This window comes from Ptiloglossa arizonensis, chromosome 2 (assembly GCF_051014685.1).
Source record: "Ptiloglossa arizonensis isolate GNS036 chromosome 2, iyPtiAriz1_principal, whole genome shotgun sequence".
NCBI classification, from domain to species: Eukaryota; Metazoa; Arthropoda; class Insecta; order Hymenoptera; family Colletidae; genus Ptiloglossa; species Ptiloglossa arizonensis.
In genome coordinates, this window is record NC_135049.1 from 32,669,858 (window position 1) to 32,690,901 (window position 21,044).

The 21,044-nt window shown below is 49.5% G+C and overlaps 3 protein-coding genes across 3 annotated transcripts; 2 read left to right on the plus strand and 1 right to left on the minus strand.

The window, feature by feature from the left end:
* Window positions 1-951: 951 nt before the first annotated feature.
* Window positions 952-3,903, plus strand: LOC143154910 (uncharacterized). The gene is made up of 4 exons (XM_076326987.1): window positions 952-1,014; window positions 1,120-2,669; window positions 3,189-3,269; window positions 3,333-3,903. Exons 1-4 carry the CDS (start codon window positions 952-954, stop codon window positions 3,901-3,903), a joined length of 2,265 nt encoding a protein of 754 aa, XP_076183102.1.
* A 6,290-nt stretch (window positions 3,904-10,193) lies between these two features.
* On the minus strand, window positions 10,194-13,085 carry LOC143143503 (gustatory receptor for sugar taste 43a). Its single transcript, XM_076304796.1, has 6 exons — window positions 12,962-13,085; window positions 12,275-12,676; window positions 11,686-11,943; window positions 10,997-11,062; window positions 10,846-10,938; window positions 10,194-10,328 (listed from the first exon to the last, which is right to left on the minus strand). Exons 1-6 carry the CDS (start codon window positions 13,034-13,036, stop codon window positions 10,275-10,277), a joined length of 948 nt encoding a protein of 315 aa, XP_076160911.1. The 5' UTR covers window positions 13,037-13,085; the 3' UTR covers window positions 10,194-10,274.
* Window positions 13,086-17,911: 4,826 nt separating this feature from the next.
* LOC143154911 (uncharacterized) lies at window positions 17,912-21,034 on the plus strand. The gene is made up of 4 exons (XM_076326988.1): window positions 17,912-18,047; window positions 18,318-18,903; window positions 19,607-20,878; window positions 20,950-21,034. The coding sequence occupies exons 1-4, from the start codon at window positions 17,912-17,914 to the stop codon at window positions 21,032-21,034; spliced, it is 2,079 nt and encodes a 692-aa protein (XP_076183103.1).
* Window positions 21,035-21,044: the final 10 nt, after the last annotated feature.

Below are 21,044 nucleotides of genomic sequence, written 5' to 3' on the forward strand. Positions count from 1 at the left end.
AGCCTTGAAAACGATGCCACATGCAAATATTAACCGGATTAATACCGGGGATTCAATTTTATTCGTTATTCGAGTCACGGTACGTATAATTAATTCGCATAAATTCTGCACGCCGACCCGATTCTTCCAAAAATAAGCCGCGGATAGAATTTTATTCGAATAACTTACCTACGGCCCGTACGCGCCAATTTAACCATTTCCACTCGAGAGGCGATCCTCGATCGCCACTCAATTCGGAAAACCATCGTGGTTTGGAATTGAAATTAAAATTCAATTACTCGTTTCTTCCAAGATGTAAACATACGTATACGAAACGTTGAATCGAAAATGTTCCGTTTGAAATTAATTACACGATTTCAAGGATTTCATCAAGATGCTAGTTTCTGGTAGCAGAAAAGCTTCGAGTGCAAAGGGTTAAACAAAAGATTTACAAAAGAAACGATGGACCCGTTACTTGCATCGTTTCGTTTGTAAACACAGGCAAGTAAAGTTAATTCCAAGTCGACTTAAACCTTACGGGAGATCGAGACACGAACGTCGATCGATTCCAAAGAACAAACCTTAAAATTAACCATGGCATCGTTTCGTTCGTTTACCTGTAATTGGGCCTAGGTGCGCTCTGAGTCGCGTACGTGGGCTACCCCCCACCCTACCCAAAAGTCACCGAACGAAAAAGGGGAGGATCGTGCACCCTCGATGTCCCGGCAGGTACAAAAGGGCCGGCTTTTGTCATTAGTCCTCATTTAATGGTGAATTTGCAAACCATCGACATCGAGTACACGAAGGTTCCTCCTGTTCGGTCTTGGCGTGCAAACGATTCGTGTATCTTTAAACTAAGGCGACAAAGTGCAAAATTTCGTGTTTGGAAAATTCGCGACAAGTTATCGATCCGTCCTAAGAAGCTAACGCGAAATATTTGCAGTGTAAATTATTTTGTTCTCGACTTCCTAAATGAGCACGTCGAAAATGACCTTTCTGCAACGCATGCTGAAGAAGAGCACCAGTGACGAGGAGGTCGGTTACTCGATGTTTATCAAAGCTTCTTAAAGATCCGACGCGGAGCGGGAGAACCGTGAACCCCTTTAACGTCTTTGCATAATTTACATTTTTATGTTGCAGTTGAACGCGAGCAACGTGGACGAGAAAGAGTCGTCCCGGACGACCGAGTCGGTGCGAGGATCGTCGGAGCTTCCGAGAGGGAATTGGATCAGAAAGCTCGGGAATTATTCACTGACCAAATACCAGATTCCGGACAACCCCTCGGGAACGAACGCTATGAGAACTCTCGACGAAAATGGACCTCGCGACATCTCCCTACCGGTAACTCCTCGCAGAACTTCCGAATCGCCGCGCACACCTCTGGAGATGCCCGATCTCGAGAGCATAATACGGGAGTTCGAGACGGGCTTTCTGTCACCGACCAAGCAACCCACCACGGAGACCACCAAGCAGAAGAACTTCGTCAAGAAGATCGTCGCGGCGTTCGAGGTGAAGTACAAGGCCTACAACGATCAAAAGAGCCTGCAAGACGCCCGAGACAGCCGCGAGCTCGCCGTACAAGACACCGTCGCGTCGCTGGAAACACCGAAAAGGAGATCTGGAATATTCAGCAGTCCGTTCAAGAACGGTCACGAGGGCGTCAAGCGACGCGAGAAGATCGACGACTCGCCCGGTGCGAAACGGAATCGCGAGGACGCGAACGAGTCCCGCGGAAGCATCTCGACACCTACGAAGAGCAATTCCGGGGACGCGAAAACTGCCAGGAGATCGGGAATATTTCGCTCGCCTTTCAAGATCACCGACGACGAGGACAAAGTCGACGCTCCGGACAAAGGGAACGAGGAACCCGCGAATTCCGATCTCTCGACACCGTCCAAGGACAAGTCGGTGAATTCAAAGGTCTCCAGGGGATCGGGAGTCTTCGCGTTCTCCTTCGACGAATCGAAAATTTTCAACAAACCGAACGACTACGCGACTGCCTCGAATCCGAACAGTCCGAGCTCGAAGCATTCCAGCGAGGACGGCTCGAGCCTGTTCAAATTCGACGAGGATGACTCTTCCGGGCGTGGATCGAGTTTGCACTGCAGCGCGATGAAGGTGTCTCTGGACGATACAAAGTCCATGGAGTTCAGCGATCTCGACGTCACCTTGCCGGACCTGAACGAGACCGTTTTCACGAGCGAGAACGCTCTCCCGAAGACCAGCACCATGATCGACGAGATCCCGAAGAACGAACCGCGAATCGTTTCGTTCGCCGATAAAACACCGAAAATAGTCGGGGCGTTCCTGAAGAAGCCGATCGAGGTCGAGGACACTTCCATCGATTGGATACCCATCACCGGGAAGAAGTTGCCCCGCAAGAGGTCCTTGAAGAAGCTACTCTCAGCGTTGACCGGCAAAAAATCACTAGATAAGAAGAACAGCAAGCTCTACTCCTCGGAGAGACAACTGAACGAGGAGACCCGAGAATTCCAGGATTCCGGATACGACGAGAGGTCCTGCTCCTCGTCCTCCCTGACCTCGTTGATCTCCATCTCGGAGATTCTGTTGCAACAGGAGAACAGCTACGCGGAGCCAGAAAGGAGGGCCACCTTGAGGACATTCCGCTCGAGAAACTCGCTGAACGAAGAGGAGGACGAAGCGTTCTACGATGCGTACTCTACCACGCGGTAAGTTCGATTCGTTTTGTTTATCGAAACTCGAGTATTGTTGCACGGTACCGGACGAGTGTCTTCGGACAAAAAATGTTTTCGCGTATCATCGCAACGCCCGTGCATCCGTTGAAATTTACCAGGGCGATCGATCGATTTATTTCTCGTTCTCTTCGTTCGAGATAACAATTCGGAATCTCGCGAAGCATCTATCGGAATACATTGGTCCGGTGCTGTACTCGTCAGGGAAAAATAATAACGGTGTCGAAGTAAATAATTGACAGATGCGGAGAGTAGAAAGTAAAAAGTTTGGGAAATCGATGAGGAGAAGCGAGAGAAGTTTACGAGTAAAAAGTTATTTCGTTTTCGAAGTTCGGAAACAGTCTAGGGTCCGTCCGACTGGTACACACCTCTCGACCTTGAAGGAGAAAGCATCTCCTCGATATCGAAGTTTCGTTTTGTTTACGCTCGTAGAGTTCTCGACTAACGACAGACTCGAGGAAATTTTCTTAACAACGACCTTCCCGAATGTTACAGCAAATCGAACAAGAAGAAGTTACTTCTGACCGAGGTGCCGCGCGAAGAGGTGAAGTTGGATCTCGGACCGAGTTATCCTCCGTCTTGGAAGACAGTGACGATGTCTCTGGATCGAAGATCGATCGGGAAGAAATCACCGAGCAGCCCTCCTTCGACCCACAAGGGTCTACCGAGGATACCGAAACATCCCTTTCTCTCCAAGATTCCAAAGCATCCGTTCGTCTCTCTGGCGAAGATGGACGACTTGGAGGATTCACACGACCCGGAGTCGACCGTAATCGTCAAGAACGATCTGTACGAGGTGGAGTTCCGTAAGAGTTGCGTGGATCTAAGCTCGAGGGTCTCCGATCGCAGCTGTTCCTCGAACGGTAGCGAGTACGACGTCCCCAGGAGGTTCCTCTCCAAGTCGGAAACGGAAATCCCGAGGGCTTGTCAATTCTCCGCGAGAAGAGGATACAAAGAGACCCTCTACGACGTCCCGAAATCGTTGAATTCCGAGAGACCGGTATCCAGCATCTACGAGGACGCGTTTGCATCGAAGAGGAGCATCAACGCGATCGACTCGGTTCGTCCTGACTTTTACGCGTTCCCATGCGACACGGAGCCCCATTACGCCACCGTCAAGCCCAGGAACAACAGGATTTACCTCAGCAAAGACATGCTGATGAATTCTATCGGCGACTTAGCCGATACGGAGAAGAGGCTCTCCTTTTGAACGATACTTGCCAAATATTTGCATCGCCATCGGTGACGCGATAGCGACGATCCTCGAGACGAGGGGACCTCGATAGGGGGAACGCGCGTTGAAAATGTTTCTTCGACGCGAAATCGGTGCTAATTGTTCCCAGATTTTACCTCGTTCGACGACACGATCGATAGTACGAATAATTTTATAAATTAAGCGTAACACCTCGTGTATTTTGCACAAGTAGAGCGAGACGGTTAGAATTTAAGTTCCGAGCACCTGCGAAATTTCACGTTTCGGTTAATATCGTGGAACGGTACGTTACCTCTACGGTGCACGCGAACAATTATTTTACAATTTCACGAAAATATTTCAATTTTATGTTGTTTTCCAGACCGCGGAGTCTCGTGTGTTTCGCGACGAAATATTTAACGAGATCTCCGTGCGCGGCGAATGCGAGAGGCATTTTTATTCGTAGGAAATTTGTACACGATCGGTACTTTTTAATTTCGTCCGAAGTTTCAAAGTCGAGGCAAACGCGCGGTATAGCGCGTATCGGTGTTGCTCAGGGAAAATAATTATACACGTTACACGGTCAGGATCGTCCCGTTTCCGATCGGAAACGTACGTACGAACGATTCTTGCGTAACGTGGCTCAAATTTGAAAAGGTGCGATGCTCCCGTTCGTTTTCTATAGAAAACGACCGATCGAGGACAGGAACGCGAAAGTTTGCTCGAACGAGCCGCAGTCTCGTATATTTCCGCAAAGAAATATTCACAGAGAACTCGAAACGAACGTCGAGACGTTTTACGCATTGCGATCACGCGACGTAGCAGAATTACGTCCATGTGCCATATATCTTAAGTAAGGAACCCACCTAGGTATCGCGTAGACGAATAGAATTGGGACTATCGACGAAATATGTACAGTTTTATTTAACACCTTTTATACACGCACGTACACCTATATTGTATTTTTCTAATAAAAATTCTTGCAAGAACAATCACCGACTGAAACATTTCGAGAAACGAGTTGACCCTTGAAAATTCATTTCCGAACGTCTATGCAATTTTACCGATCGTTTACCCATTACTCGAAAGCGTATACGCCATAAACGTAATACGGAATTTTCTTAGAAATTCTTGATTCGTATAAAAGTTACGGCCTGCCGCGTCGAGCGTCGTCGTTTAACGATAGCAATGCCGATGGGAATTATAAAATTCCGAGCGTCCGTACCTTTTACGCGAATAAAAACGTTTTAATAAAATTCAACCGAGTAGCGACGTACGCACGTTTGGGAAAATGGATAAACGTTTCGTGAAATTACCACTCCTTGAAAAAAATTCAAAAACGATCTTGCAGTCTATCGTCTCGGTCGGTGTGCAGTTTCTTAAACGATTTTAGCGCCGACGTAATGTAATCTCTGTGTAACGCGTTCGGGCGTTTAGAAACGCGTCGTTTCGGATAATCTTCGCGATCTCCGCGAAACGGAGACGGTGGAAACGTCGTCGTGAATTCACAGACGAGCCGAGCAAACCGCGGCGAAGCGTTTAAGGCGATCGTAAATAAGAAAGAAAGCGAGGGGGGAACACGGTAAAACGAAACGAAACGTCGTTTGTAAATGTTCGATAGATGCAACGATAGATAGATCGAATCGAAGGTACGCGGTAGGTGAAATTTAAAGCCATTGAATCGCGGAATAAATTCGTGCGAATTTCTCTATTTCGTTACGCATCGATTTACCAGGTTTGTATTTTCATTTTCCTTCTTTTTAAACGTAACGCGATGGAGATCCAAATCGATGAACATAAAATTAATCTTTAAGTCCAGTTTAGTCGAGGTTGCGCCGTAGTCCCGGGCTGCTGAAAACGTACGCGCGATTTACGAGGAAGATTCCAAGGGGCTGGAAAATACTTGGCACGATTCGATTATTTTTGTCTCCGACGAGCCACGTTCCGGACGACCAACAGCCAGCCTTTGACGAAGATCGATTGGAAGCCGTAATTCAAGGGAACGATACTCGATCGCTCGTATTCAAAGAGAGAGGTAACGAATTTCGAACGCGTATTCCTCGTGTCACTGTTCGCGAATCGCTGGTTGCAATCTTTGCCAACAACGTCGTTCATTTTTCAGATAAGGGGAAACGAAACACCGATCGGGAGGATACGCTTCGCCACGAATTGCTCGAGAACGACCAAACGACCAGCCAACGACAAGCGGGACGTTAATAGAAAAACTGCACGAATTTATTCGACGATCGAATCGCGTACAAATCGTTTCGTATTCGAAGAATATTGGACACGACTGTTGTGAGACGTTAGGAGCCGTTCTCCTCGTCGTGGCGATGGAAAACACGCGGTCACCGCCAGTCCTGATTCGCGTTACACCGCGAAGGTGAAAGGCGACGCAGAAGATCCCAATGACGTTACGAAAGTAAATGTCTCCGGGCCCGCAGGACCATAACGGGGAAATCTTGTTCGCGGGTGGAAGTTAGACTGACGCAGAAGCTCGTATGCACCGGGACACCACGATGACGTGGGTGAGAAGCGTGGGTTGTAACGGGTGGCCATTAGCGCACCGCTGGATGCACCTAGTGCACCAAGAATGCAAGCGTAGATCGGGTACGTGGGTGTTCGTGTCAAGGGCGGGATCCTCGAGGCCATCCTCGGTGTATGAATCCTTTTTAGAGATGATCGACGCGCGAACCGACAACCGCGCGTAAAAAATCCCAGGACAGTGGTATGAAAAAAATTACCAAATTCCGAATCTTCAACGACCCGGCCAGTCGTCGAACATGTAGGGTCAATCGAGAGAGTGAATCGGGTGAGAAAAAAATAATTATTCTTCGAAAACGGCGTGGAATCGTTCGGAGGTAATGTCGGTCGGTCGTTAACGTCGGTGCGTCTAAATTACGCGGTTCTGGAGCTACGATAACGACGCGCGTACGCGTGTACGTATATCCGTACACGCGTCAACGGAGATTTACGAGCTCCCAGTGCAGGCATACATCCATACCCCAATATTGCTCTCGTAGTTTGGACGTGAATTACGCGCGCCACAAAGTACACCGAGGTGAAAAAATCGACAACTTCCCTACACCCGCCCCGTTCCGTACACCCTTATCGGAAATTCGAGATGGAAAACTTTCCTAGGAGGCAAGATAAACGTACCGCTAATTAACTTTTTCAAAGAGCCCCTCGAAGGAGTCGAGACGCGACGTAAAAAAAGAAAAAAAAGGAAAAGTGTGTTGCCTCTTTCGCGTCGGATTCTGCCGTAGAATTCCTCCCGACCACTTTGCGAAAAAATACTCGCGCGATATTTAATTTTCTTCTCGAAAGAAAAAGTTAATCTCCCAACGAAGAACGAACGACCCTCGTTCGACGAAATATTCCAGTTACTCGGGTTCGAAAGCGGCTCGGTGTAACTATCGATCCGCGGATCGTAATTACTTCGTCATCCGTACGGGGAACAACACGTGAATATTGGATTCGTTCGTGTGTATCGAATGCACGTAGGCGATAACGTTCGATCAAGTTTCGTTCTTAACGATCGAAAATACAAAATTGAATTTTCGATAGGAGACGCAACGTTCGCGGTTCGAGACAATAGCGTCCCGGTGCATCGCGAACGCGATAAGTAACTCGGGGATTATTCTCCTCGGCGGACGGGTTTGTTGCACCGTGTCGAAGTTTCCGGGTAATTTATCGAATCGTTCCCCACCGCCTTGATCGATCGTATTAATTCGAAGTAATTTACGAGCGGCGCGAAACGTTAATTCCGCGTAACGAGTTCGTTAGCTTCCCCCCTTGGATCGACATCGGATAACAAACAACAACTCGAAGCCCGAAATCCCTGGAGATCGAGATTCACCGAGCGTCCTGGAAGAAAAACACGTAGTCGTGAAATTCCTCGGGTCCTTCGGTGATCCCTGATACCCAAAAGAACAAAAAAAAAAGAAAAGGAAAAGAGTCAGCGCTTTTCGAATCGATGCGAACGTTTTAAATCCCGGATCGTAATCCGCGGTATCGGGATTCAGATTTTTTTGCACACTTTAAAAGTCTCTCCGCCGTACACCGTTTCCTCATTTCGCATTCACTTTGTCGCGCCAGAAATTTATCCCCGATCTCCATCGCGGTTCCGAATCTACAATTTCGTAGCGGTCGCGATTCACGAAGTTACCAAAGTCCGGCACGCGTTGAAAATTAATTAGCCGATCGTGGAACGTTCCGTTCCCGGTGGATGTAAATTCGTTCGATCTGGGGGGATTCCCGAAGAATGAAAAAGCTTTGTCTCTCGAGGAAAAAGAAGAGACGAGAGTCGCGCGGTCGCGAAGAAACGAGAGAAAGGGCGACCGTGTCGTGGATGTTTCAATGCAATCGAGCACGGGACATTCCGAGATGACTTTAATGGGCCAATAAAGTGGCGCGCCCGAGGAAGAATTCGCATACAACGCTCGTGGCTGCGCAGCATCGTGGAAAAGAAGGTCGAACCGAACGAGGGAAGGAGCAATTTTCCAGGCTGATGGCCTAGAAAATTGCCGCAACGTGTTCGTATGGACGGTTGGTTGTCCAGGGTCGATGACTTTCTTTATTTTTCCTTCGACGCTCGCTCGAAATTGCAACCCCTTCGAGTGGGCGAAAACGTTCGCGCCTTCTGCTCGTGGAATTTACGTCGACGAGACTTTCGACGTCGAGTTCCCTGGACGCGTACCGGACCGCTCCAAGAGGATGCCTGTGGATAGAATTCAGCGATCGAGATTCTCGAGGAAAGTTACTTAACCAAAATTTCCTACGATTAACAGCGTCGCGGTCGCGAGTCGAGATTTCTCCTGTTTGAGACACCTCGTTCGCAAACATTCGTCCAAGACGAATCTCTCTCGTACGGTGAGCGTAGGTCAGGTATTCGTCGAACGAATCGAATCGGCTCGTAAAATGTTTTACGACACGGACGATACCACGTCGAGGAATAAACTCTTTCCCCGAGTGGGTCTTCCATCGATGAACGGTTAACGATCTTTTATCACCGATAATGGTCTCGTGACGCGATAACGGGAGAAGTTGGCCGGTAAATATTCCTACGAAATTTCTGGAGACGTAAGGGGAAATTTGTAAAGCGAAACTCCCCGAGGAAAACTCGATTCTATCGTTTTACGGTAACTGTCTCGCTGTTTCTCACGATTCGGGAAGTCGTGAAGATATCGTTTCGAATCGATCGTTTCGAAGTATAGAAATATTCGCACGAGTAAGTCGGATTAAAATTCGTCACCGTGCAACGCACCGACGCGTTCGGATCATAAATTTAAAGAAAGCCGCCGCCGTGGTAACAATTTCCTCGTTGAGCTCGGAGCAACATTGGTATCGATCCGACGTAAATTTTGGCCCCGGTGGACGCGTACGACGAACCGTGACCGGACGGTCGATCGTATTTCCTCTCGGTATTCGTCCGTGTTCGTCCCCTCTGGCCACGATATTCCGGTCGGGTGGTCGGACAATTAAACCTCCTTGTAATTTTCACGGAATAAAGTTTGCGATCGCGCGGCCAGTGTACGTATTATCGCGCGATGCCAACGGACTCGACGAAGCGATCGAAACGAACTCGAGTTTTCGGAGATTACGGCAAAAGCGAACGGGGACAATCCCGACAGAGAGTCGGGGGAACGAAATGCAATCGACGCGGGCCTCCCGCTTATTTCTCTTTTTTTTTCCATCGATTTCGATCCTACCCTCGAGCACAACAAATCTCGCTCCGAGCTTCAAAGGCACCTTTCGACCATAACGGATGCAATTCCTATGCAAATGGTCCCGTCGCGCGAAAATCCTGAACGCGCTACTTACCGGAGAAAAAGTGGTTTCAAGGAGGGTACGGTCGCACGAGGAACGTTCACCGACCCGAAAATTCGTGCGCGAGTGGAGTAGTTGGTCCGTAACGCGGAACGTATCTCATTAGTACGGCGATACGGTTCGCGGAGGTGAAATCGATCCTCGAACGAGCCCAGATTTACCTTTCCCGTGAAATATCTACGGAAATCGCCAAAACAAAACAGATCGAATCGAAAATCTCATCGTTTATCGAGTCCACGAGTCTAGGAACAAACGATCTCGAAATCTATTCCGACGAAAAGAATTGTACACCACTGACGAGTAGTCGAGATTCCAAGGGCTACCGACGAATTACTCCGAAAGTGTCTCTACTCTTCCGAGCGTTTAACTCGAGCGAATTTGCTAAACCGTATGGGTCGGTAGGTTCCCTCGAGACTCATCCCAAGCGACTCGAGCGTTCGATATCGAGGACTCTCGATTCGCGTGAAACGTCCCCCGATGTTCGATGAGAAATGCGTCTCGTGATCGTGTCCGTGCCCTCGGGAACGACTTCCGCGCCTCTTCTTTCGGCTTTGGGGCGTTCAGGCCGGGAACTGCAGAAGGATGATCAGATACGTTGACAGCACCCCGACGATCTGAAAAGCAATCGCGACCATTTTCAAGCCCCTCCGTTCGTAAACCAGCCGTGAAACGACCGCGCGAGTGTTCGCTAAGTTTAGCTAATCGGAGCTTCGAAGCGTAACGTCGGATTTCGCTGGTAATTCGAAGCTCGTTGTCTATCGCGTTTCGAAATACTCGACGCGCGTGTCCTCTTCGAAACGCGAAGAGGAACTACGCGCACTGTGAAACGAGAACTCGTTTCACGGGGTGAAATCGGACTCGCGAAGTGGATCGCTGAAATTCCTCGGAGGTTTTTCGAGGACTTTCGACCAACGATTCGTCGACCGCTTGCGAAATTACCGATCGTCAAACGCCGTGGAAATTGATCCTCGACTCCGCGTCGCGAAACCCGAACGATCGTAACGAGTACGATTTTCCTCGGAGTTACCGAATAAAGGTGCGTGGTACGTAACATAAGTTCTCCCGTTGTTAAATTTTCCCGTGATTAAAGTCTACTTCTTTTTTTTTTAAGAAAGTACGAAATGCGTTTACCGAGCACAGAAGCGGCAGATTCACGTCGAAGAGCCCACCGGCGGAGAAACGTAGTCGTCTGTTCAAAAAGTGCAGCGAGGTGCGAACCGAGTCCTGGAACGAACACAAGATTAGTCGAAGGACGAGCCAGTTTTACGTATACGATGCTCACGTCGTTTGGAAATCTCTTGGTCACTCTAGCGTCCCATTCGACGACGATCGCTCCCATGGAGTTCGCCTGGAATTCGAAAGACCGTTTCGCGGGGACAACGTTTCTCGGGTGAACTCGATCGCGAGTTGCGTAAATCTACGATGGTAATTCGAAGGCAAAGTCGGCGCCGAATATTTTTTCCGCTCGAGGCAACCCGTGTTCGATCACGTCGCTCACGGATCTCGTTCGATTTGAACGCGCTCACGCAGAGTAATGGAGTACAGGTGGCTGATTGGAACACGCGGAACACCGAACGTCGACGTTCGATAATTTTAGAAACACGAACGATCGAAGTTATCGGGTTGCACGACGTACGCGTCGATCGTTACCGAACGATGTACCAGGACGAAAATTCTCGTAAATCAAAGTCGAAGATAAATTGTAACGCGTTCTCGTATCGTGTGACGACGTCTGAAGAGCTACGGGTAAAAGTACCCTTGTATACGTATCCGTTTTTATATAATTCCGCAAACGCGCGTACGAATCGGAAAAGGACAACTCGAGGGTTTATCTTATCGCAGTATCGTAATTTGAGAAACAGGGGGACACGCGACAACATTTTCGTGCACGTAGTAGCCGATCAGGATTCGCTCCTCGATGGATCCGAGCGGTCAAAATACGCGTCGCTCGATCCGGTTGAGTTACAATACCTCCGTAATCGCGTAATCGCAGGCAATGTGCAGGGCCAAAAGCTGCGAGATGTATACGACCAGCCAGGACCACATGTTGAACACCAGAGCCCAGGGTATCTCCGACCAGGGCGACAACATGAGCCAATCGATGATGAAGTACAGGTTACTGACGCTGTGTACGCACAAATTTCCCAACCAGAATAACAACGACCAGGAGCAGACCAAGTTCAACAACTCGGCGATCGACATCAGCTCGTTGTGCAGATCCTGGATGGTCTTCCCGTGCGAAAACACCAAGAGGCGTTAATCCATTTCCGTACGGAATCATCGGGGCTGGAATAATCTTTTTAAACGGTCCTCGTTACATCCGAATCAACTACCATAGATTATTCCTCGCTCGATGACACAGTCCAGAAGTCGCGCGCGAATTTTTACGACTTTGTATTTTTACGTTCGCATCGAAAGTTTCCAGTATCGTTACAGGTCGAAACTTTGAAAAATAGTCAGAGATCCTTTAGCAGCGAAAAGATTAAGGACGCAACGATAAACCGACGGGACCGTAGATGTAAAGCAAAGAGCAAAGAGCCATCTTTGCTCGCGTTCGTACCTTTCTGCTGACGGTGACGCTCTTGTAGCCGACTCTCGGCGGCAGGTTCTCCTTCGCTATCCGATTGAGCTGATGGAATCGTTGACCGACGAAACTCACCATTCCGACGAACTTGTAGACGGATACCGCGGTGCCCACGTACGTGCACATGTAGCTCACGTTGAACAGCCAGGCCTCCTCGTACGCGTACATCCCGCTCAGATTGACCACGGTCCAGGCGATGGTCTGACCGACCAGAAGCACCCAGACCCAGATCTCGACTTTCGTTTCCTTGCGCGGGTAGCCGAGTCGCTCGAGCCTCTCGTCGTAGTCCTGAAGAGCGTTCCAGATACCGAGAAAGGTACGTTGGTGGAACACGGTCAAGACGAGCTCGTACATGGCCACCAGGTAGTTGACGATCACCTGCGATCAACTCGCGGATTGGATCGAGCGTAATAACATCGATCCGAGAACTTTATCACCGATGTACAAGGTGTATCTAAAAAGTAACGAGATCGAGCTCGATCCTCGGTATCCGGGAACATTGTACGATCGTTGTTTCGCTAACCGAGAGGTAAGACGAAACGAAAGAAGACCGTACCGAACATCGCGACGCGATTAAATTCCTCGTGGTTGCTTTTTAGGTACACGACCGGTACTTCGTGGAGGGATCGATTCGCAAACGACGAACAAACTCGTTCCACGTACCTTGGCGGTCTCGACCGCCGCGACGATCGACTTCTCCCGCTTCGTGATGATGAATCTCAGAAACACCACGTACATGATGTACGTGTATGTGATCAGAAAGGCGACGGAGAACACGAAGCAGACGTTGGACGCACTCATCCGATCGCCGGTGAAATCGTACGGGGCCAAACCGAACACCTTCATTATGCACACCACGGGGTAAATCGCCGAGTAGAGAGGCGAGTCCGGGCCACTGTACTTCCTCGCGCGATTCTTCTTATCAGTGGTCACCTCCGCGAACGTGGTTTCAACGTCGAAGGGTTTCACGCGCGTCTTCTCCCTGATGAGAACATTCTTCCCGACGTAACGCTCGGTGGAGGTGTCTCTTCGGGACAGACCCATTCCCTTCGTCGAGGAACGGTGACTTCGAGCTTGGTTAGTCGGCAACTACCTACCTACACCTGCGAAGGGAGAACCGCGCCAATTGTACACGGACGATTCGTCGTTTATCGTCGCGCGATCCAACTTCGAAACTTTGACAGTCGATTCGAAAACATCGCGGACAGACCGACTGCGTCAATATTATCGTTGTAAACACGTGTCGTCGTTGCGTTTGCGCGTTCGCAAACGTTCCGGGTTGATCGGTTTCTTCGCGACCGTGTACCGCGTGCAACAACCGTGCTCGTTTAACGTTCGTTCCATTCTCGGTTCTAGCAACTTTAACCGCGATCTTCGAGCAAATATCGCGCGTACATTTTTTTTTCCTCGCCCTCTTCGATCGCTTCTTTGCTTTTCGTGTCTCCGCATCGTGGCTGTTTCAATATTATTTTCCACCCTCGAGATACCCCGAGACGAAACCGCGTTTCTACTTCGTTCACGAAAGTATGCAGAATATACGTGTCCCCGTTGCGTCTTCGCGAATCGTCGGACCCTCGATGGGTTTTCTCATTTAGGCGTCCCCTGAATCGTTTAACTTTGGAACGACGAGCGAAACTGCGACGGAGATCGATAAATTAAAGGTGCGAGACGAATCGTGTTCGCTCTAGTCGGGCTATTAGTCACCGCTTCCGGTGCACGGAACGAGCGCTATCGATTTGAAATATCGGTCCGTTGGAAAAAGAGGGAATTTCCGGCGCGGTTGATCGCGAAGAGCCCGGTGAAGCCAGTTCCTCGACTCGAAATTCGTTCGACCCGTTAATTTATGGAGCCGGCGCCAATCATTTATTTGCCAACGTGTTTGGAATACAAAACGCCGTTTCCGTGCGTCGGTGAACGCGTATTAAATAATACAAATAATTTATAACGGCGAATTGTACCCGCGGAGAAATACTATATATTTAACGCGATGAAGAACGCCTACGAGCTACGAACGTAACCCGTGCGAGGGAAATCGGTCTTTTCGCTCGTAAATCGCGTTTCCGCCGCGGCGATGTTATTAATCTTTCGTTCGCGCCATTTGTTCCGTGACCCGCGCCCTCGTTAGTTACTTCCACATTTTATAAATAAGAAACGAACGTCGTAATCGTACCACCCGAATCGTTCCAATTATTTTAACGCGGTACGAACTACCTACGACGGGTGAAACATTTTCTTTTAAACATTCCGACCGCTGAATACGAGTTAAATCTTCGTTAAATTGTTCATTCTCGCGCCAAGATGGAACGTGTCTCCGTAATTGTTCCATTTCGAAATAAATGTATGACGTATCTTCGTCGAAATTTACCGAATGTAAAAGTCCACGTTCGATCGTTGCACAGGATGCAAGGAGCGTAATTAACGCGCGTCGTCGAACTCGTTGTCCCACGGGGAAAAAAAACCACTGCGACGAAAGCGTTAATATTTGTCAACGGTATCGGTACGGACCGTTGCACAAATATTTACGAAACGGAGGTGGCGACCGGGTGGACGGGATTAAGAGAAACCGTTTAAAAATTTTATTCGCCCCGCGTGCCGTGTTCCCGGCTTATAATGGAATTTCGAGGCGCGCGTTACGCGTCGGTATCCGCTTCGCGAGGGAAATCGGGCCCCGATCGCGAATTCGATTTTTCGGGTGCAACGTGCATACGGTCGAGCGAACGACAACGGAGTTTACGAATACCAAAACGCGGAACGAAAATACACGCTTCTGAAAAGAAAAAGAAAAGTACGAGTCGTCGAGAACTCAAGGGAACTCTTTCCCGGAAAGTTTGAAAACTTGGAAAACGGATCTCGTTTATTGTCCGAGTACGCATTTCGGGATGAACGATCTTTCGTCCGTTACGCGATCGAAATGAAAATTCGAACGTTGGCGCGGAATATTCCACCAGCAGCGAATAAAAATGTATTCCGTGTAGGTTCGTTTTATTCCGATAAAATACCGGGGACGTCCGAACGTGTTCGAGACGTGTGGGCGACCGTTGGAACCCGAACGGAGCTTATCGCGCGGGGGAATAGAGCTATTTGTACCCGAGGAGTGTAACACTCGAAACCGACTTAAACGGATCGCTGTTTTTGTTCCAGAAACGCGTGTACCTGGCCGTTCGTCGAGGAGCGGTTCTTCTTTCGGATGGACGCGGTTAAACGTCGAGGAGGCACTGCGGGGACGAAATCATCCCCAACGGGGCGGCAAGTGGTCGAATAGTCTCCGAGCAACGGCACAAATAACACCCGGGGATCCAGGCTGGTTCGCGGTTTCCAACGGTCGCGATAAAGCGGAATTAAAGCCACGAGGGTAAACAATCGTACTGCGGGCGTGGATTTCCCATCGCGCATTCGACTCTACCGATCGGTCGTTTGGATGTTAGTCCAGCCAGCGAGCGACCGAGCGAGCGATGAATTATTGAACCGTCTAATCGGATATCTATGCTGGTATCTGCGAAGAGGCGCTGATCGAGTACCTTCGATTGTACGCGATCTTGACCGAGCCACCTACAACGGTGATTTCACCGATCTGTTTCGACGAGGCGGACGTACCTCGGCGTAAGGTGAAAAATAATTCATAAGCCCTGCATAACGAACGACCTCTCTCCTTTTATTCGCCCGGTGTTCTCTCCTCGAGGGAAACGAATTCCGCGCGGAAAGAACGCGAATCGTTGTAAATCGGTTCAACGTTGACGTACAACGAACGAATTGCGTTTCTCTCGTACATCGAGGCGATAAAATAGCGGAAAAGTTTTCCGAGTTACCCGATTACAATTGTTTCGACAAACTCGGAAGGAAGATAACCGCGCGAAGAACGCGCCCGTGTCCCGATTAACGTCTCCTCGTTATCTTCGCACGCTTACGAAACAAATCGGTCTCGTACCCGAGAACCAGCGTTAGAATCGTAGCCGGTCGCGGTCCTCGTTTCGAAACTTTTAACGAGAATACATATTTGCCGAGCTCGGGCTCTAATCTTTTACGCGTAACCGGAATACGTAATGGCCCCGACGCGATGAATTCGATTCCTCCGAAAGCTCCGAGGTTTGCGCGTGCATACTGACAATCAGCGACACGTGTTGATTTCGTATGCAAGAGGTCGTAAACAACGTTCAGCGCGGCAGCGGGCGTCATACGTTGTTAGTTATTTACTCGGTCGATGCGCGAGTATTTGTCGGCGAGTAATGGCTCTATTTACCTTTTCCACTACCGTTCGTTATCACCCGTACGTAAACGAAGAAAACAAACGTTACATCGCGTTACTCGCGTTCGATTCTATCGTCGTTCTCTTCGATTCTTACCGAAGATCGGCGTTACTCTCCTCGAGGGACGCGATCATCGATCAGATTCCAACGCGGACCAAATTTTCGAATCGATTACGAACTCGTAGCTCGTTTCTGCTAACGGTATTTGTTCGATCTCGTCCGATACTCGTGCTCGATATTTAAATATTCCTTTTTCGGAATCGAGCAGAGGGCGAGAATTAACGAGAAATGTTAAATTAATCGGCTGGTCCGCGTTCCATCGAGCCACGACGGGATTAATGGACGGTAGTAATTGAGTTTGGTTTCTTTAGCGACGTCGCTGATCGATGATTCGCGAAGGTAGGGACAAAGAAGGCCTTGTGGAGGGAAAGTCGCGAGAAAGGGAGAGAAAGGTGGAGAGAGTGAGAGAGACAGGGGAGAGACGGTAATATAAAGCAGAGTATTAGATGAAAATTTACGGCGGAAAGTGTCTCGTCGGGACGACGCCCCGGAGAAATGCAATTTAACTCGGCGCGCACGATGAATGATATTCATCGAGCGGTCAACACACCCCGGCTACCCCGTACACGTCCATAAGAATAAAACCTATTTTATCCCACTAGCCGGGAAAATTGCTTCGGCGGATGAGCTAGATTTTTTGCATAAATCATCGTCGCGACGTGCCGCTCTTGCTTCGGCGCTCGTTACCCGCGCGAGTCCGCCCGGTACGTGTTTCGTTGGAACGATAAGTTTGCTTTTCGGAAGATTGCGCGACAACGGCGATAACGAGGAGCGTCTTCGCGATAACCGCGATTACGAGAACCGAGCGCGAAATGCGACCATAATCGCGCCAAAGTGTCGAATTTTTCTTTCGGAGAGAGCCGTAAAAATTTGGAAAACTCGACGTCGCAGGGTCGACGAATCGTTGAAAAAACGTCCGTCGTTTTCTAATTGTCGGTTATTCTCTTCTCACCGTAGCCACGTGGAAACGTGGTCGGAATCATCGAATAGAATTTATTTCAATGTTTCGCTTTCCATTGATATCGGTCGCACGTTTTTACGTTTACGCGTCGGATACCGATCGAAGACGATACGGGTTCGCGCGAAAAACAAATCAAAACACGACGTGTTTTCATCGGTCGACAATCGAAAATCGCTGCCGATTCCAGCAAATTCCCACCAAGGAAACGTGTTTGTCCCGTTCGTCGAGCATCGTTCTTTCCGCTAGCTTCGATAATAATAAAAAGACAAAAAAAAAGAAAAGAAACCCCTCGTTGTTTCGCGTTACACGCGCGCGAGAAAATATTCTTCCTCAACGCGGTCGTCGAGAATGAAGGACATGAAAACCACAAAGGACGAGCTCTTTTGCTGGATCTGCGAGAAACACGCGACCGACAGCTTCCTGGACAGACGTATGATACGAGAGAAAATGTTGGAGTTGACCAAGGAGCGTGGAGTAAACAACAGTCAGTTATCCTCGACGATTGATAATTTCTCTTTGCCCTGGTGGGTTCCTCGGGTCCTTTTCTATCCGTAACGTTTCTTTCTTCCACTTTCGAAGCTACGATCATAGATACGACGTATTTCCTCGACCCTCTTCTATCGCTAAGTTAAAAAACACGAGTTCGGGACATTTTCGACCTTTTAGAATCCTTTCAAGATCCTTTCGAGCCTTTAAGGTTAAACGGAGTTAAATTAGGTACACGTAACGACGTCTACGTTCGACTCCACGCTAGGTTTCAAGTGTTCCAACAAGTGGATCACCAATTTCCTCCGGGAGTACGGATTCTCCGTGGATCTGAAGAAACGTGGGGGCCCGATCTTCGCCAATTACCGCGACTGGATCGACCTGATGAGATCCACCATCGTCAAGTACAAACACAACGATCTGTTCCACGTGGACGAGCTCGTGATGTACTCGGACGTCTCGCCAGCGAAGATCGGGAGTCCCGCGAGGAAATCGTCGAGAAATCGCGTAACGGTTCTCCTCGGTTGCAATTCCACGGGAACAACGAAGCTGCCGCTTCTCGTCTGCGGCCCTTACCCATCCAGGACCACGATCAAGGATCACGTTTATTCTCGCAGCGAGGACTCCGCGATCGACGACAAGCTGTTCATCGCCTGGCTCCTGAAAGCGAACGATCGTATGTTCAGGAACGATCGAAAGATCCTCCTGTTCCTTAAACGAAGCAGAGCACGCGCGCTCCGCGATTTATCGCTAAGCAACGTGAACCCAGTTTATCTTCCCGAAGATTTTCCACCCTTCTTACGACCGTTACGCAGGGACGCTTTCCATTACGTCAAGATGATCTTCAGACGAAGGTGAGTCCCGAGCAGATTTTACACACGGATTGTTGGGAAATACTCGGCGAACCGGCTCCTTCTTTTTTTTTCCTTCTCGTCGAAACGAATTTAAAAAACGGGGTCGAACGAAACGGCGACGTGTCCCGCGCAAAAATCCTACGCAAACAAAACGGATAATTCGAGCAGCTGTATCTATAGGGTAGCACTCGGACTTGCCACTATCGGAGATTGACGATATTTTTCACGCCCGGACGAGAATTCTTCACCGGGACGTTGTACAAAAATTGTTACGAATTTGGATACGCCCCGTGGAAACGTTTGCCCTTATTTCCATCGATTTGCGAGTTTAACGGAAAATAGCGTAGCTCGTTATCTCCACGGTTATCGATTTTCTTTCGAGGTGTACGTTCGCGACTCGAATACCCCGTGCTCTAACTCGAGCTCCCCGTATCGAAAATGTTGATCGTCGCACGTACACGTTCCCCTCGTTTCTGTTTTCTTCCGCTTCCGTGGTCGTCGTCCTGTATCGTCTATGAGCCTGTGCGTCGATCCTTCAGCTCGCTCACCCCATTCTTCAAGTACACTTCGCTCTACGCTATCCCCTTGTTTCAACGGACTCGTGTACGCGTTGCTAAACCCTCTGTCGTTCATCCTCCAAAATGAAACGCACGTTTCGAACACTATTCGCGCGAGCAGTGTCTTCTCGAAAATTTTGTTAAAGGTACGCGGAGAGATTGAAGCGGCACACCTCCGAATGGAACCTCCGCGACGTCCTGGGATCGTTGATCGAGGCATGGGAGAAGCTACCGCGCGAAATCGTGGTCCACGGTTTCCAGAGGACCCGCTTCAGGACCGACGACTGTTTCGTGCAGATCGATTGCGATTGCTGGCCGAGCCTGAGGACCGGCGTCTCTTTCAAACGATTCGTGACGTTCGACGACGAACTCTCGGACGAACGGACGATCCACGAAGGGAACAATCACGGTTACAATCTCAGGGCGAGCAACAAGGACGCGATACGGGTGAAAGAAGACGACGCGAATTTCACGCTGGTCGAGGACGAGGAGACCGAATCCAGGGAGGAAGAATGTTGCGCGACCTCGTCGGGACTGATCGAGGAGAGATCGAACGATGAAACGAATCGAGTCGAATCGCCGGGCGACGAGAACCGATACGAAAGGCAAGAGATACCGACCGAGTCCCGGAAGAGAGCTCACAGCGAGACTCCGTTCTCCGCGAAGAGACGAAGCCTCGATCGACCCTCGTCCGCGGACGAAAATCATCCTCCGAGCGCGTTCCGCTCGAAGGATCCGCGCGTCGATCGTGCTCGATCGATCGACACCGAACCTTTCGAACGTACCACGCTTCGAAGATACCGAACGGAAGAGACGGGATCCCTCCAAAGGATCATAGACAAAGCTTTGACTTTGACGTCGTCCGCGAAAGCCGATTTCACCAGAAAGCTAATCGACAATATCTACGCGTCCAACCAAGCGGCCACGAGGCGCGCTAATTGTCAAACACGCTCGAACGATTCCTGCACGGTGGACGACGCGGAATCGAATCGACGATGCGAGGACGCAATCGAGGAAACCATTCCCACGAATTTGTCCTTAGAATCGAGTCTAACGGCCTCCACCTCCACCGACAACCGGCGAACTTTGTCGGAGGCGATCGCCCGAACCGCCTACGAGGAAACGATCGAAAGAGGAAACGGAATACCGAATCCCTCGACCATCGTTTCTCAGAAAACTCAGCAGTTTTCCAGACAATCGTGTCACCGGTTCAAAGACTCGAACGACTCGAGCGAACATTCCGACAGCGACGGTAGGGACGAAGAGAGGACGAACATTGATCAAAACTGGTCCAAGCAGTACGAAACTACTTTCGTGTTCGGTTCCTCGGACGCCTCGAATCCTTCGAGTTGTTCCGCGAGGCAGCAGCAGCAGCCCGACGAAAATACCGGCGATTCGCGTATCTTCAATACGACACCGTCAGTCTCGCCTAGGAACTAAAGAAATCGTTCCGTACGAATATTGCAACCGTGGTCTCTTTTTAACGCAGCCGCGATGAAATTCTACCTGGAACAGTGGATAAATTTCAACGGGGCGCGGTCTCTTCGAACCGGAAATGTTTTAAATCCCCCTAAATCAAAGACC

Coding starts and splice junctions, on each gene's coding strand:
- LOC143143503 (XM_076304796.1), bottom strand. CDS start 13,036: ATGTACGTGGTGTTTCTGAGATTCATCATCACGAAGCGGGAGAAGTCG. Junction 11,063..11,685: donor GCGATTACGCGATTACGGAG/GTATTGTAACTC, acceptor TTCGAATTCCAG/GCGAACTCCATGGGAGCGAT. Junction 10,939..10,996: donor CCAAGAGATTTCCAAACGAC/GTGAGCATCGTA, acceptor TGTTCGTTCCAG/GACTCGGTTCGCACCTCGCT.
- LOC143154911 (XM_076326988.1), top strand. CDS start 17,912: ATGAAGGACATGAAAACCACAAAGGACGAGCTCTTTTGCTGGATCTGC. Junction 18,048..18,317: donor GGAGCGTGGAGTAAACAACA/GTCAGTTATCCT, acceptor ACTCCACGCTAG/GTTTCAAGTGTTCCAACAAG. Junction 18,904..19,606: donor AAGATGATCTTCAGACGAAG/GTGAGTCCCGAG, acceptor ATTTTGTTAAAG/GTACGCGGAGAGATTGAAGC.
- LOC143154910 (XM_076326987.1), top strand. CDS start 952: ATGAGCACGTCGAAAATGACCTTTCTGCAACGCATGCTGAAGAAGAGC. Junction 2,670..3,188: donor GATGCGTACTCTACCACGCG/GTAAGTTCGATT, acceptor CGAATGTTACAG/CAAATCGAACAAGAAGAAGT. Junction 3,270..3,332: donor CTCGGACCGAGTTATCCTCC/GTCTTGGAAGAC, acceptor ATCACCGAGCAG/CCCTCCTTCGACCCACAAGG.